Genomic DNA, 14,412 nt, shown 5'->3' on the forward strand with positions numbered 1-14,412 from the left:
AATAATTCTTTGTTATTTGTGGACGTTATTTATAATCTCTGCGTACACGACTTTTCTACGGGCTAGTAATTTTCAGTTGTACTGTACTGTATGTTGAAATTTACAATGCATCTAATAATTTACAAATTCAATCTGTAGCTCTAACAAATAACAATCCAACTCGTGGTATTTTACCGTGTCATACATTCTAGAAAAATGCCGCCCTCCACATGTTTAGAAGATGGCAGCAACGAAATTTAGCAAGCAATTTTGACTTTTAGGTTCATTTTGTCTTTTAAGAAAAAATGTACTTTTCATCTCTAAGTTACATGATAATTGTTAAATTCATCCCTAATTATTGATTATGTCCACTTTTTATCATTAAGCTATCATTAATGTTGTACTTTTTGTCCCTTCATTAACAACATATTAGGGACGAAATTAGCAACGTGAGTATAATTTAGGGACGAAAAGTGCAACGCTAATGATAGCTTAAGGGTAAAAAGTGAGCACAACTAACATTTAAGGACGACTTCAATTCTATAATTATCCTATAACTTAGAAATGAAAAGTTTAATTTTTTCCTAATTTTTATAAGAGTTGTAATCCTTTAAGGGTGTGTTTGGAAACCTGAAATTTTTTCCAAATTTTTAGTGTTTGATAAATGGTGGAAAATGTAACTCAAAGTAAAATGACTCTTTGGTCAAAGGAAAATAACCTCATTTTCTTGAAAAATGACTTTTCATCTTTTTTTTTTGGGAAGTCATTTTTCAAATTTCACACAAACACCCCACCACCACCACACCCACCATCACTACCACCACCACCACCAATCCACAACCACACTTTCACCACCATCATCCTGTCACCACCACCACCATCGTTGCCACATCCACCACCACCGTCATATATACCACCATCAATTATTATTGTTATTGTTATTATTATTATTATATAACAAATAATACCACCAGGCCACCACCACACTACCACCAGCAACACCAACACTTTGATTAGTAATCTTTGTTCGTAATTGTGGATTGTGAAATTTTAGTTATTTTGGTTTGTTATTTTGAATTACAAGACTTTGGTTAGTTATTTTGATATCTTATTAGCTATTTTTATTATATTTTAAATTGTTATATTATTATTATTATTATTATTATTATTATTATTATTATTATTATTATTATTATTAAATTCTAAACAAAACAATTAAAATGTTTAATAATACAATTCTACTCATTTTTCAAAAAATGAACCAAACACACCAAGACATTTTATGGATTGCAACCAAACAATGGAGATGAAAATATTTCGTGAAAAATGATACATTTTACAGAAAACATTTTCCAAAAGTCATTTTCTTGATTTCCAAACACACCCTAAGAGCATCCATATCAATAAATTTTTATGGGGTTTTGTTAGCGTAACAATTTTGAGATGATTTTTTACTGATGTGGATGATGATTTTTAGACTTATTTTTCCTCCCGCAAAACAATTATTTTTGTCAACAATATATAAAATAAAATAAAATAAAATAAAATAAAACAGGCGCGCACTGCCCACGCGCCTGCTGGGGCACTTCAGAGTGGCTGCCAACTGAGGGGCCACTTCGAACGAGAAAGGTCCTTTTGTTGTTGTTGTTGTTTAAATTTTTTTTTTTTTTTTTTAGTTTGTCAATTTTTTTTCCCTTTTAGTTTTTATCCTTTTTTTTCTCCTTGTTCTCTTTTATAAGAGCATCCATAATAGTGGAGATATTTTGTGATTTTTGAAGAGTTTTTGTTTCTGTAATTAGAAAAAAAAATATGGGAGGGGAGAAAAAAATCAAATTGATTTAATATAAATATAAATATAAATATATATATATATATATATATATATATATATATATATATATATAATTTCATTATTGTTTCAAGAATCGTGTGTTAGCAGAGGTTCATATTTTTTTCTTTTTTGCTTTCTCTCTCTCTCTCTCTCTCTCTCTCTAATCACAAAAAGGATAGCTCGCCCGCGTGCAGTGGGCATTTGTTGTGTGCGTTTCGCGCATAGTCACTACAAGAAATTTCGCATTTAGTAACAATACAAGTTGTCATCAAAACTATCGATTTTGGTCACTAATGAAGTCGTTACCTGTTGTCACTATATCCTCCATCACTATTACAATAGTGACGAGTTTTGGAAAGTCGTCACAATTACTCAAGACTTTTGTGACAAATTTTACTTACACTAAAAATACTATTTGAGTGATAACAATAGGGTCACAATAAATTTACATTCTGTGACCAAATTGTTAGATGTATACAAAACAATACATGTAATCTAACCTTCATAGCGGAAGCATATGATTGAGCATCTCCAGCCATAGTTGTAATCTTCGTTGTATTGTTGTGAAGAACAGTAAAGAACTGCATTTTGTCTACCACTTGGTCTCCTGTTGAACTAGATGGTGTAGTATATCTTATCACAGGAGCAATGGGAGGACCAAACATATATATAACCTACGTGCAATCATTATAGGTTAAGTAACGGAAACCGTTACTTCCGTTTCAAACCACAACATAATGGCCATAAATGGCCTATTAACTTGCACCACTTAATGATGACATAATGGAAAATGTTATATTCTCCCACTTGGTGCAAGTATTAATTCAAAGAAGCAAAAAATATGAACCATAGAGATAGTTCCTCTTAATTTAGAGTAGTATCCACATATGATTACAATGTAACTTCTTCTCTAAGTACCTTATGTGGTATAAAACTTAATGAATAAACCTTATGTTCATTCTTGATTATAATTAGTTATCAAAAACTAATTATTGTCGCAATGGCTAAATTTGGCCTAATAAACTTGCACAACTTCATTTGTACAATATTAATGAAAAATGTTACAATTTTTCACTTGGTGCAAGTATTGGCACAACCTTTGTTGAAGATCAAAAAACATGAATCATAGTGGTATGTCCTCTAAATTAAAGTGTGAGTAATACCATCTATGCATCACATGCATTTTGATTCCCAACTCAGGTCCTTTATGAATAAACCCTACGTTTATTCTTGGTCCAACCTTATGGATGTTTCTCAAATAAATATGCGCATAACTTTAGGTGAAACCATCCAAATTACATAAAAGTGACAACATAAATGTACGTACAATATAGTCACATAATAAGTTCCATGTACCCCGTATGATCCCAAAACTTTTTATAAGCATGCCTTAAGTAGGGATCCACAACTATTAGCATAATGCTAATATGTTGCATGACTAACTCATTATCTTTAATACTATCGCTGAGAGCTAAGTTTTCAGAGTCGACACGTCTGTCACTCCTACTCTTATTAATCTTAGCAAACGACAGTAATTGAGTAGTCTATATTCCAATGACTTAGATAACAAATTCTTGAGTCTAAGCCCACAAACGGAACTTTAAACATACACCTTATAAATAATCTCCAAAAAAAAAAAAAAAAAAAAGGAAGCCCAACTTTCATGCCAGAGAGCAATAACGAGAATTTATTAATGTAACTTTATGAAATAACAAAAATATTGTATCAACATAACAAAAAATCATCAAAATTCATCAATATGAACCAACATCATGAGTCTTTGCTTGCTTTATGTCTCTCAACATTGATTTTTGAGCCTTTTTAAATCTTAATGGCCCAAGATCAATTTGATGAGACGAAAGACTCCAATAAATGCTAAAGAATCCAACTCGTGATAGTTCACCATAAACTTCATGTCATTGTTATAATAAAAACTATTAATGTTGTTACAACATTTTCAAAAATATGTTGCACAACTTGTAGTTCAACAATTTGAACTATTGATTTTATAATAACAAGGCAATGTGTCTTATCCTTGAAGTGGAGCAATCTTGAAGTGAGACATCTTTAATGATCTTTCCAAATGATCACTCCCACTGATCAAACGGGGTATCTTATTAGATCTTTTCAAATGATCACTCCCACTGAGCAAACCATTACTCCCACTAAATAAGTTATTCTTGAGAATAAATGATATACACACTAATGATCCTCAAGTCCAACTATTTTAACAAGGATTATAATTCCCCACCATAGTTAGACATGTTAAATATGTACATGTAACAGACACAATTGGCTAGATATGTACAATTCTAACATAAGGACCCAAGAGTATATCATGTCCAAATTTAAAAGCTCTATTGTGATTGGGCTGAAAAACCAAGTAAGTCACATACACTAACAATTTCAAGTTACTAAAGTTATGGAGTTTTAATAAAATACATGTGTTGCCAATGCAACCCATGTGACATAGAATTATAACTGGCCTTAAAGTTATAAATTCTAAAATTGGTATGATAAAATTTTATCTTGATAATCAATTTAAACAGAAGAATCCAGTAACATAAAACTTGCCTGTAGGCTAAAGATTTATTCAATTAGACTCAACTGAGACTTTATGATAATCAAATAGAAGAATCTAGTGACACAAAACTTGCCTGTGGGCTAAAGTTTTGTTCAATTAGACTCAACTAAAACTTTATGATAAAATTATTATCAAAGGGATAGAAGAAACTAGTGACATAAACTTGTCTGTGTGCTAAAGTTTTATTCAATTAGATCCATCTACAACTTTATGATAAAACTGTCATACCATGTTCATTTTCTTAATCCCTGTGGGTAAATTAAGAAATATGATTTGATATTCTATCTTGACTATTTACATTAATATAATAAAATTCCAGTGGGTAGATTTTATTATACTTTATGTAATTAGTCACAAAGTGATCAAAATAACTTAATAATTTCAGTTATGAAATTGTATTTATCACTTGATATTTGTACACAAAAGAATGTTAATGTACTAAGCTATTAATCTAATTTAAATTTTCATGCATAATAAATACACATAAAAGAAATTAGATTAATATCTCAAACTGTACACATAAAAATACTTTTGAATATGTACATATTATAACTTTATGATAGAAGACGCCAATTTATTTATATTATAACCATATGTTAAATAAATTGACATTCCTATCTGTAATAATAAAACTCACCAAAACTATATTCCGATGCATAATTGCGGCTAAATTATGATCATAGTTTGGTGTTTTTACCCTAATTAATCATATAAGCATAACAAAATTACCTGTGGGCTAAATTTCGTTATGTCATATACAATTAATCACAATTGATATGTCTATGATTGTATGTGATCCCGGAAAATTTCAATTAATTAAAGATGTTGTGGCTACTCCTTAATTAATCAAAATTATATGATCACTAGACAGTCATCTTGATATTTTAGGCATCCATCAACTTTAAAGCCTAAAAACAATTATGCCTCAATATGATAAACAATTCCAAGTATAGTCCCAGGAAAGTTGGTTGGGACAGAGCCTCATTAAAAATAACCAACTCCTTAGACAGAGTAATGTTTCAAGGGAACTAGTAGCACATTGGCCCCTTCCCGAGAAACTTTTCACCGGTTCATGTTTTCTCACACTAAAGGCATAATTGACGAGCAATCTTTCCAAATCTTTAATAGTTCACCTATAGAAAGACTTTTAATCTCAAGTGAACATTTTAGACGGTCTAAGATGCTTAAACATAATGCACTACCGTATATAATTCCACACACAAAGTTCACCTTGACAAGGAATTATTATAATTCCTAACTTATGCAATTCCAAAGGCATAATTAAATTCACATAACTAGAAAATATAATGTTATGCTAGTGAAAAATTATATGTGAAATTCAGTATGCTCATATCCAAATAAATTATATACCATAATAACAATTTAAAATGAGCTATAAAACTATTATTCAAATAACAACATAAATCCAAAACTTTAGGCATGGGTTTTAAAAAATTGAGCAGTTTTAATTTGGCTTTGTTAGCAAAACAAGGATGGCGCCTTCTTACTTCTCCAGATTCTTTAACTGCCCGGCTATTCAAAGCCCGATACTACCCACAATCGGACTTCTTGTCAGCCGAGATGGGAGTTAATCCTAGTTACTGTTGGCGTTCTATCATTGCAGGACAAGAGATTCTGAAACGAGGATGTTATCGTTTAATTGGTAACGGAGCATCTACACTGATATGATATGGCAGCATCCTTGGTTGCCTTGTAGTGAGGACCCTTTTATCCAAACCCCTCGATCTGTGAACAATGGTGGTATGAAGGTTAGTGAGTTGATAAATTTGGATACTCAGGACTAGAATTTTGGTTTGTTGGAAGATTTGTTTGAGCCTAGGGATGCTGATCTTATTCGTAGAATACCAGTAGCATTTCAGTTTGAAGACAGTTGGTGCTGGAGAGGGGATATAAGAGGCATGTACTCAGTTAAACATGGGTATAGGCTTCTTACTGGTGAGCTATCTACTGGGATCATTAGTGGTGCATGGACCGCGTTATGGCGTTTGAAAATTCTTCCCAACGTGCAAAATTTCATATGGCGATGCCTTCATGGAGTTATCCCTACTTTGAGCGCTCTTGAAGGTAGACATGTGGATGTGGATACAGCTTGCCCGTTATGCCATCAACAAGTAGAGCCTCTGAAGCATCTCATGTGCGAGTGCATAAATGTTGCGGTGTTGTGGAATAACCTCATGAATTTCACACTACCTGCTGCTAATGAAGGATTTGGCACCTGGCTCTCCTCAAGTCTCGTAAATGCTGATAAGGCTTCACTACTTCATTGCGCTGCTATTATGTGGTGTATATGGCGTGAGAGAAACAATGTAGTTTGGAGGCAAAAAGCCTGGAGTGACTCAGCAGTGTGCTTGGAGGTGATGAGGCTTCTGAACGAGTGGCAGGCGTTGGATGTTAGCCATGCACGTGAAAGTAGGCAACCCCCTAATTTGAATCATCTACGGTTGGTTCCAGCTGACGGATTTGCAGTGTATGTTGACGCAGCGGTGTTTTATGAGCAAGATTATGCATGCGTTGGGGCGGTTATTATGGATAGCCATGGAAACTATTTTGCTGCGAAGAATGCCCCGGTTCGCTGCCTCAATGACGTACATTTGGCGGAGGCGATGGCTATAAAGGAAGCGTTGTCTTTGGCGATTGAACAAGGGTTACAGAAGATCGTGCTTTTCAGTGATTGTCAAATGGTTTGTCACCTTTTCAATAGCTCAGCCATGGATTATTCTTGTACGGGTTGCGTTCTTAGCCAATGCCGTGACCTAAAACGACACTTTGAACTTTGAAGTAGTGTCCATTCATTATATTTCTAGATCAGTGAATAAGCTGGCTCATGTTGTAGCTAGAGCTGCTCATTCATCTACTGGTCCTTCTGTCTGGCTTAATTCTATTCCTTCTTGTATTGAATCTACAATTTAATAAAATTATGATGTTATTTAAAAATAAATAAAAAATTATATACGATCAAATTAATGACTAGAAGCCATTTTGGGTGAGATATAATCCAATGTTGCACACTTTTACCATTGAATTTGTTTGCCTATATCATAAATGCGGAGTAGCATTTAAAGCATAAAACATTCCAAATAAATATTTGGCTATCAAATTCATGGACGGTGAATATTCAATAATCAATATAATTTAGCAGTAAAGGCATAGAAGTTAAAATATCCTAACAATAAATAATACTTGTGACAAATTTCACCCTACCACTGCAACCAGTACGTTGAGCTGCCATGCGTGCCTAACAATGAATACTAAACATATGCCTAAGTGTATATATAGTACGTGTTCATCACTTATCACAACACATACTAAGTATATAAAACAAAACATCTTCTACTTAACCATAAACACCAATTTGGTGCCATAGAAATCTTTTCTAGGCGTTCTGTGACAGAATTTTGTGAGCAAAATCGCGGGCTTTGCACCTAGCCACAAGCGGCTCTGCTTTAGGTGCAGTGACTCCTTTCCCTTCAGCCAAATCAACTTCTTCTTCCCCAACTCTCTGCCACTCAAAACACTGTATCAATGATCCCAAAGCCAACCCCACAACTCTCTGAGCAAGTCCGGAACCCGGACATGATCTCCTCCCCATTCCAAAAGGCAGCACCTTGGTTGACTCAACCTCTGCACCATCAAACCTCTCAGGCCTGAAGCTTGTGGGGTCTTCCCACACCTTGGGGTCCCTGTGAATGGCCCATGCATTCACCAACACCATTGTGCCGCGCGGAATGTCATATCCCCCGATCTTGCAGTCATCAGATGAGTAGTGGGGTACTAGTAATGGCGCAGCTGGAAACAATCGTAATGTCTCTAAAATAATATTCTGCAGGTATTTGAGCTTTGGCAGATCTTCTTCTTCAATGGCACGTTCTTGTCCTACAAGATTGTCGATCTCAGCTCTGGCCTTGTCTAACACCTTTGGATGGTTAAGCAAAATGGACATTGCCCACTCTATTGTCACTGCAGAGGTGTCCGTTCCAGCTAGCAACATCACCTGCGTTTCATTTATTACACTCACTTTATTTAGTAAACCAGATGAAAAGAAAATTATAGTGTGATTATATTATCAAATAGATTGGCATGTGTTCTTACCATCATAAGCCCTTTGATGATTTGATCTGTGTAGTATTCTGGTTGGGATTCTTGCAGTGAGAGCAAATGATCAATCATGGTATTCCTGCTCTTGTCACGGCGGTGCTCATCAATTAGCCCTTGCAAGAATGAATCCATCCGTTCACTGAGCTTCTTCAAGTTCTTCTCCAGATTCTTGTAATTTATCCACCCTAAAAATGGCAGAAAATCCAAGAGATTGGATGTTCCTCCGTACAAAAACGCCTCTTTTATAAGCGCCCTGAACTCCATAGCCTCCTTGTTGTCTTCCTCAACACCGAAATACCGTTTTCCACCAGTCATCCTCATTATTATGTTGAAGGACAGCTCGGAAAACCTAGATTTCAGCTCGACGGTCCCGAGCCCCTCATGTCGCGAAGTTTGAACCAATTTCTGCAGCAGAATCTTGACTTCGTCTTGCCGGATGGATTTGAAGGAGTTGAGACGGCTGGTGGAGAAGATCTCCAGCGCGCAAATGCGGCGGAGGTTGCGCCAGTGATCGCCGTAGGGGGAACCGGATAAGTTGGTGTAATTGTAGCCGAGGTACTTACCGGCCATGGTGCGAGGGCGGTTGGCTAGAACGATGTCGTTCTTGGTGAAGCACTCCTCCACGGCCGACGGCGATGACACCACCACGACACGGCGGACGCCGAACTGGACTGTGAAAATGGGGCCATATTTAAGCGAGATTTTGTGAAGACTCCGGTGGAGTGGCGGCTTGAGGAGGCGGAGATGGCCTATGATGGGGAGCTTGGGGAAGGGAGTTGGCGGAAGGTTGTGATATCTTCTTCCTGTTCCTGAGAAGCGTTTCAAAGCTATGAAGAGGAAAATAACACACAGAAATATGTATGCCAATGTTGCTTCCATCATCTTTTCTTAGATTAATTCCATCTTATTTTTGGAGCTTATTATAAATTTATAATATCTGGTTAGAAGACTTTTCTACCTTCTACTAGTTTCCAATTTTGAATTGTATATTGAAATTTACAACATACACTGCGCGTCAAGGCTTTGAATGGTAAAAGAATGATGAAGCCGCCCTGAAAGAGATAAGTGGGTGGAAGTTATTATTGTACTAGTTTAAGATGTGACGTTTGGATTAGTTATTAAAAAAAATCTTGAGAAGTGTCAAATAGGCCCATTTATTATTACCAAGTGTTCAATTTTCACCACGAATTAAATTACAGGTTAATTTTTTTTTTTGAAAATAAATTACAGGTTAATTAATTACACTTACCTGTTAAATTTGTTCAATTCATTTTTTTTTTGTAGGTTGTTAACAAGTTACCAATTCAATTATTAAAAAAAATTAAAAAAAATATATAAACTGTTATAAATAGTAATGATTGTGAACATTATTGTGTAACGGTTTCCTTTATGTCTCCATTATTGTATTTCGTTACAATTGTTATTATATATATGTCCTTCTAATGTACTGATCAGTTGGTTTTTTGAAAGGAATAAAAAACCCTCTATTTTGGCTCTACTCTTTTTCTTGTTCTTACGGTTTTTTACTACTGTTCTTCACGAGCTAAAAGCCTGCAAACAAACTTGCAATACAACACGTTATCAGCACGCTCAATCCTGGTGAACGGTAATTTTTATGAGTTTTTTATGCCTTATTTTTTTCCAGATGCCTTAAAATCATATGTGTTTATGCTTTATGCATTTGTGAAATTTATGAAAACTTGATCATATGATTATATATTTTTGATAATATACACCTGCATCCGTAAGTATATATTTACTGTGAAACTGTATTGACAGGATAATGGTGCTGGCACCCGACCCGGATCATAAGAAGCACTTGACCCGACACCATATTTAACCCGACATGTGTGGAATTCTAACTGGCAGAACTCCAACGGGCAGAACACCAACGGGTGGAAACATTATGGCCATTCATTGCATTGAAGGGAGAGAATTAAAGCTGAGCGCCTCATTCATGATTCTTCATGCTATTGCCGTTAGCCTCAGCTCCCCAATTATGACTCTTCATGTTGTTACCGTTAGGACTTAGCATAAATAGAACTCCCCTCAGCTAGCAAGGGGGAGGACATGCTGTACTCTCTATACTAAGACAAAGCAATACAACTATTGTTACTTTCTTATAACGTTATTATAGTATTATTATTACCGGTAACATTATTACCGTCATTGGTGCTTTCATTGAGAGCCTGAGTCCAATACTCAAGCAGGCTACGACACACATAACTCATTCCTCTTTCAACAGCAAGCTTGAAAGAATGGTGTCCCGCAGCTCCCACGGTTCCCGCAACGTGAACAATGGCAATGCCTCAGGTGACCTCCGGGACCAACTCACCAACAATCGCGGAGGGGACCTCCGAGAACAGCTCAACAACGGGAGGCCCGGGGACTTTTGAGACCAACTCAACAATGGAGGAAACCTTCGAGACCAACTCAACAATGGAGGGGACCTCCGAGACCAGCTCCACAATGGAGGGGCGAACCAAGTCGTGAACCTCCAAGCGACCATCTAGCAAGCGGTGGCGGCGGCACAAAACCAAGTGGCGGTGGGACCACAAGGCCAAGTGCCCCCGCCGCGGCCCCAGGAAATAAGGATGGAGACCCAAAGAAGTGGACTGGCCAGACGACAACCAGGCCCTTCCCAATCTGCACCAGAACGATTGGGACAAAGGGCGCCCGTGCAGCAAAGATTAGGATCACGGGCCGAGGGATCATCTACCAGAGGTCCTCGCTAACACGAAAACAGAGAAGCCGAGAGATCACCCACAGAGGAGGTGGGCGAGTCTCGGGAGCCGACCCCACGCCAACACGTTGATGAGTCGGCCTTACGTCGACACTTGGAGGAGCGACGCGTCGAAGAGCCAGCTCTGCGACGGCACTCAGCGGGGAAGCGACGCGTTGATGAGCGGGTTCCACACCGACACTTGGAGGAGCGGCAGCCGGCCCCGCGCCGGCATCCTGATAACTCGGCCTTGGTCGAGAGGCTGTAGAGAAAAATCGAGGAGTTAGCAAGAAGGGTGGAGGCAAGGGAGCAGTCGCCGAGGTACGGATGACAGCACCATTCTCCCCAAGCATCATGGACGTACCTTTGCCGAGGGATTTTAGGTTGCCCGCCATCAAGGAGTACACGGGGGTCACTGACCCACGCGTCCACATGACGAGGTACAAGGCTGCTATGGTAATGATCGGGGCAGGGGACGCCATCATGTGCCGAGCGTTCTTGTCCACCCTGGATGGAGCGTCCCAAGACTGGTTCAACACCATCCCTGATGGCTCGATCCAAAACTTTGGGGAGTTGTCCAAGAGCTTCCTAACATACTTCTCCGGTAGCATACAGCGTAAGAAACCCTTCTCTCACCTCTGTGTAGTGAAGCAAGATAGAGGCGAGAGCCTCAAAGACTTCCTGATAAAATGGAAAAAGGAAGTCAATAATGTCTACGACTTCGACTCCAAGGCGGCGATCCCGATATTTATCCATGCCTTAAGATCAGGGTATTTCCACAAGCAGTTGAACGCCCACCACCCTCGCTCTTACGAAGATCTGATAAGGACGGCTAGCCGCTATGCCGAAGCAGAGGACGTCGACAGGAAGAAGAAGGACGAAGAGGATGGAAGGAAAGGTGGGAAGCCTGGGAAAGTGGGTCCGCCCAGCCAGGCACCACTCTCGAACCACCCGACCGCAGGGAAAGGCCGAGACCACGAACGACCTCGCCTGGTCCCCTTGCGTAATCTAACTCCTCTTATCCATCCCGTCAGTATCATTCTAAAGCAAGCTGAGGAGATGGGAATGGTAGAATTCCCCGAGGAGTGCATGAAGGTCTCCCCAAAGGCAGACCAAACAAAGTACTGCAGGTTTCATAGGCAAGCCGGTCACGATACGGATGAGTGTCACGTTTTGAAGAGACAAATAGAAGAACTCATCCAACATGGCTACTTCCGACATTTCGTCAAGCGATCCAAGCAGCAGCAACAACCGCAACACAATCCATCAAAAAATGTCTGGAGGAATGAGGATGGCACCGAGCCGTCCACCTCGAATGCCAAAAAAAGAGACCACGACCAAATATCTGAGCAGAATGATAGCGAGAAAGAAACCGAGGTGGCGCCCAGACGACAAAAGAAGCACACCATACACTTTATTTATGGTGGACCCGCAGGGGGCGACACGCCCGCGGAAAGAAAGAAGTGGAGCCGGCAGTTATACGTGGGAGAAGTGGTGAGTCTTCCTAGAGAAAAGAAACAGAGACAGGAGGCCATCACTTTCTCTGATGATGACCTCCCAGAGGGCCCGTTACCCCATCGTGACGCCCTGGTGATTAAGATGGACGTCAACGATGTCATGGTCCACCGCATCTTAATCGACACAGGAAGCTCAGTCAATGTGATGTATTACGATGCCTTCACCAAGTTAGGGATACCTAGGAACCAGCTCAAAGAAGTACGTACCCCACTCTCTGGATTTACGGGTGATTCAGTGGAGACGGAGGGGTTAGTGGTCTTACCAGTGCAGATAGGCACGAGCCCTAACATTCGCAAAATTGACGTGGAATTCATCGTGGTAAGACTCACTTGTGTGTACAACATCATTTTGTGGAGACCGGCACTGGAGGACCTCAAAGCCATAGTGTCGGTGGAACACTTGTGTATGAAGTTCCCTACACCGAATGGGATAGGAGTCGTCAGAGGAAACCAGCGAGCAACACGCAGTTCGTTACTTAAAAGCATGCAAAAAGATTGGCGGAAAGGACCTACAAGTCCACACTATCTGCAAGGATGATCGATCGGGCATGGAACTCAGAACATTTAATTAGATATTATAAGTAATACTTTGTAGTCGTGGTCCGCCCAGACCTGTAAACAATATTTTGTAATCATGGTCTGCCCAGGTTACTTTGCTCAAATAAAAGGTTCTCAACACCACCTTCGATCAACCAAAAGCCGGCCGACGCCGCATTGTAAATAAAAAAAATTAAAAAATAAAAAAAAAAAAAAGATAAAATAAAATAGAAAATAGAGAACCGAGTCCTCGGCCACGGGTTGGCCGAGACAAAACTCGGGTGGCCGAGGCATGCGCCTCGGCCGGAAAAAAAAAAAAAAAAAAAGAAAAAAAGAAAAAAAGTCGCACCTCAGTCACAGGCCGAGGCGCACGTCTCGGCCTTCTGGTCGAGGCGACGCCCCGGCCAGATGGCTGAGGCCGCGCCTCAGTCCGTGCGCCTCGGCCTCCTGGTCGAGGCGACGCCCCGGCCAGATAGCTGAGGCCGCGCCTCAGCCAAGGCCGAGGCGCACGCCTCGGCCACAAGCCGAGGCGCACGCCTCGGCCACAAGCCGAGGCGCGGCGCCTCGATCCAAAAAAAAAAAAAATGCCGCCAGGCGCACGAATCGGCCAGGCCGAGGCACGCGTCTCGGCCATTGGTAGAGGCGCAGCACCTTGGCCTAGGGCTTGAGGCGCACGCCTCGGCCAGGCCGAGGCCCGCGTCTCGGCCACTGGCTGGGGCGGCGCCTCAGCATGCAAGCCTAAGCAGCATCCCTTCTCGGCCAGCATTAAAAAAAAAAAATTCATGTGTGATTTGGAAAATAAAATCACATACTCGGGATCAACCGGGATTCTGCACGATATCAAGCAAATTCAGCCTTACTCCCAAGTCAACTCAAACACATTCGTAGACTCAGGAGTAGGGGGGACTGGTGATAGGATAATGCTGCTGGCACCCGACCCGGATCATATGCAGCACCTGACCCGACACCATATTTAACCCGACATCGTGTGGAATTCCAACTGGCAGAACTCCAACGGGTGGAAACATTATGGCCATTCATTGCATTGAAGGGAGAGAATTAAAGCTGAGCGCCTCATTCATGATTCTATGCTATTGCCGTTAGCCTCAGCTCCCCAATTATGACT

The 14,412-nt window shown here is 39.8% G+C and overlaps 1 protein-coding gene across 1 annotated transcript; it reads right to left on the reverse strand.

Moving 5' to 3' along the window:
* Window positions 1-7,537: 7,537 nt before the first annotated feature.
* LOC109151908 (cytochrome P450 81E8-like) lies at window positions 7,538-9,411 on the reverse strand. The gene is made up of 2 exons (XM_019299512.1): window positions 8,505-9,411; window positions 7,538-8,406 (listed from the first exon to the last, which is right to left on the reverse strand). The coding sequence occupies exons 1-2, from the start codon at window positions 9,390-9,392 to the stop codon at window positions 7,789-7,791; spliced, it is 1,506 nt and encodes a 501-aa protein (XP_019155057.1). The 5' UTR covers window positions 9,393-9,411; the 3' UTR covers window positions 7,538-7,788.
* Between the last annotated feature and the right edge of the window lie 5,001 nt (window positions 9,412-14,412).

The sequence above is a fragment of the Ipomoea nil genome, unplaced genomic scaffold (genome assembly GCF_001879475.1).
Source record: "Ipomoea nil cultivar Tokyo-kokei standard unplaced genomic scaffold, Asagao_1.1 scaffold2297, whole genome shotgun sequence".
Lineage (NCBI taxonomy): Eukaryota > Viridiplantae > Streptophyta > Magnoliopsida > Solanales > Convolvulaceae > Ipomoea > Ipomoea nil.

Coding starts and splice junctions, on each gene's coding strand:
- LOC109151908 (XM_019299512.1), bottom strand. CDS start 9,392: ATGATGGAAGCAACATTGGCATACATATTTCTGTGTGTTATTTTCCTC. Junction 8,407..8,504: donor TCATCAAAGGGCTTATGATG/GTAAGAACACAT, acceptor AATGAAACGCAG/GTGATGTTGCTAGCTGGAAC.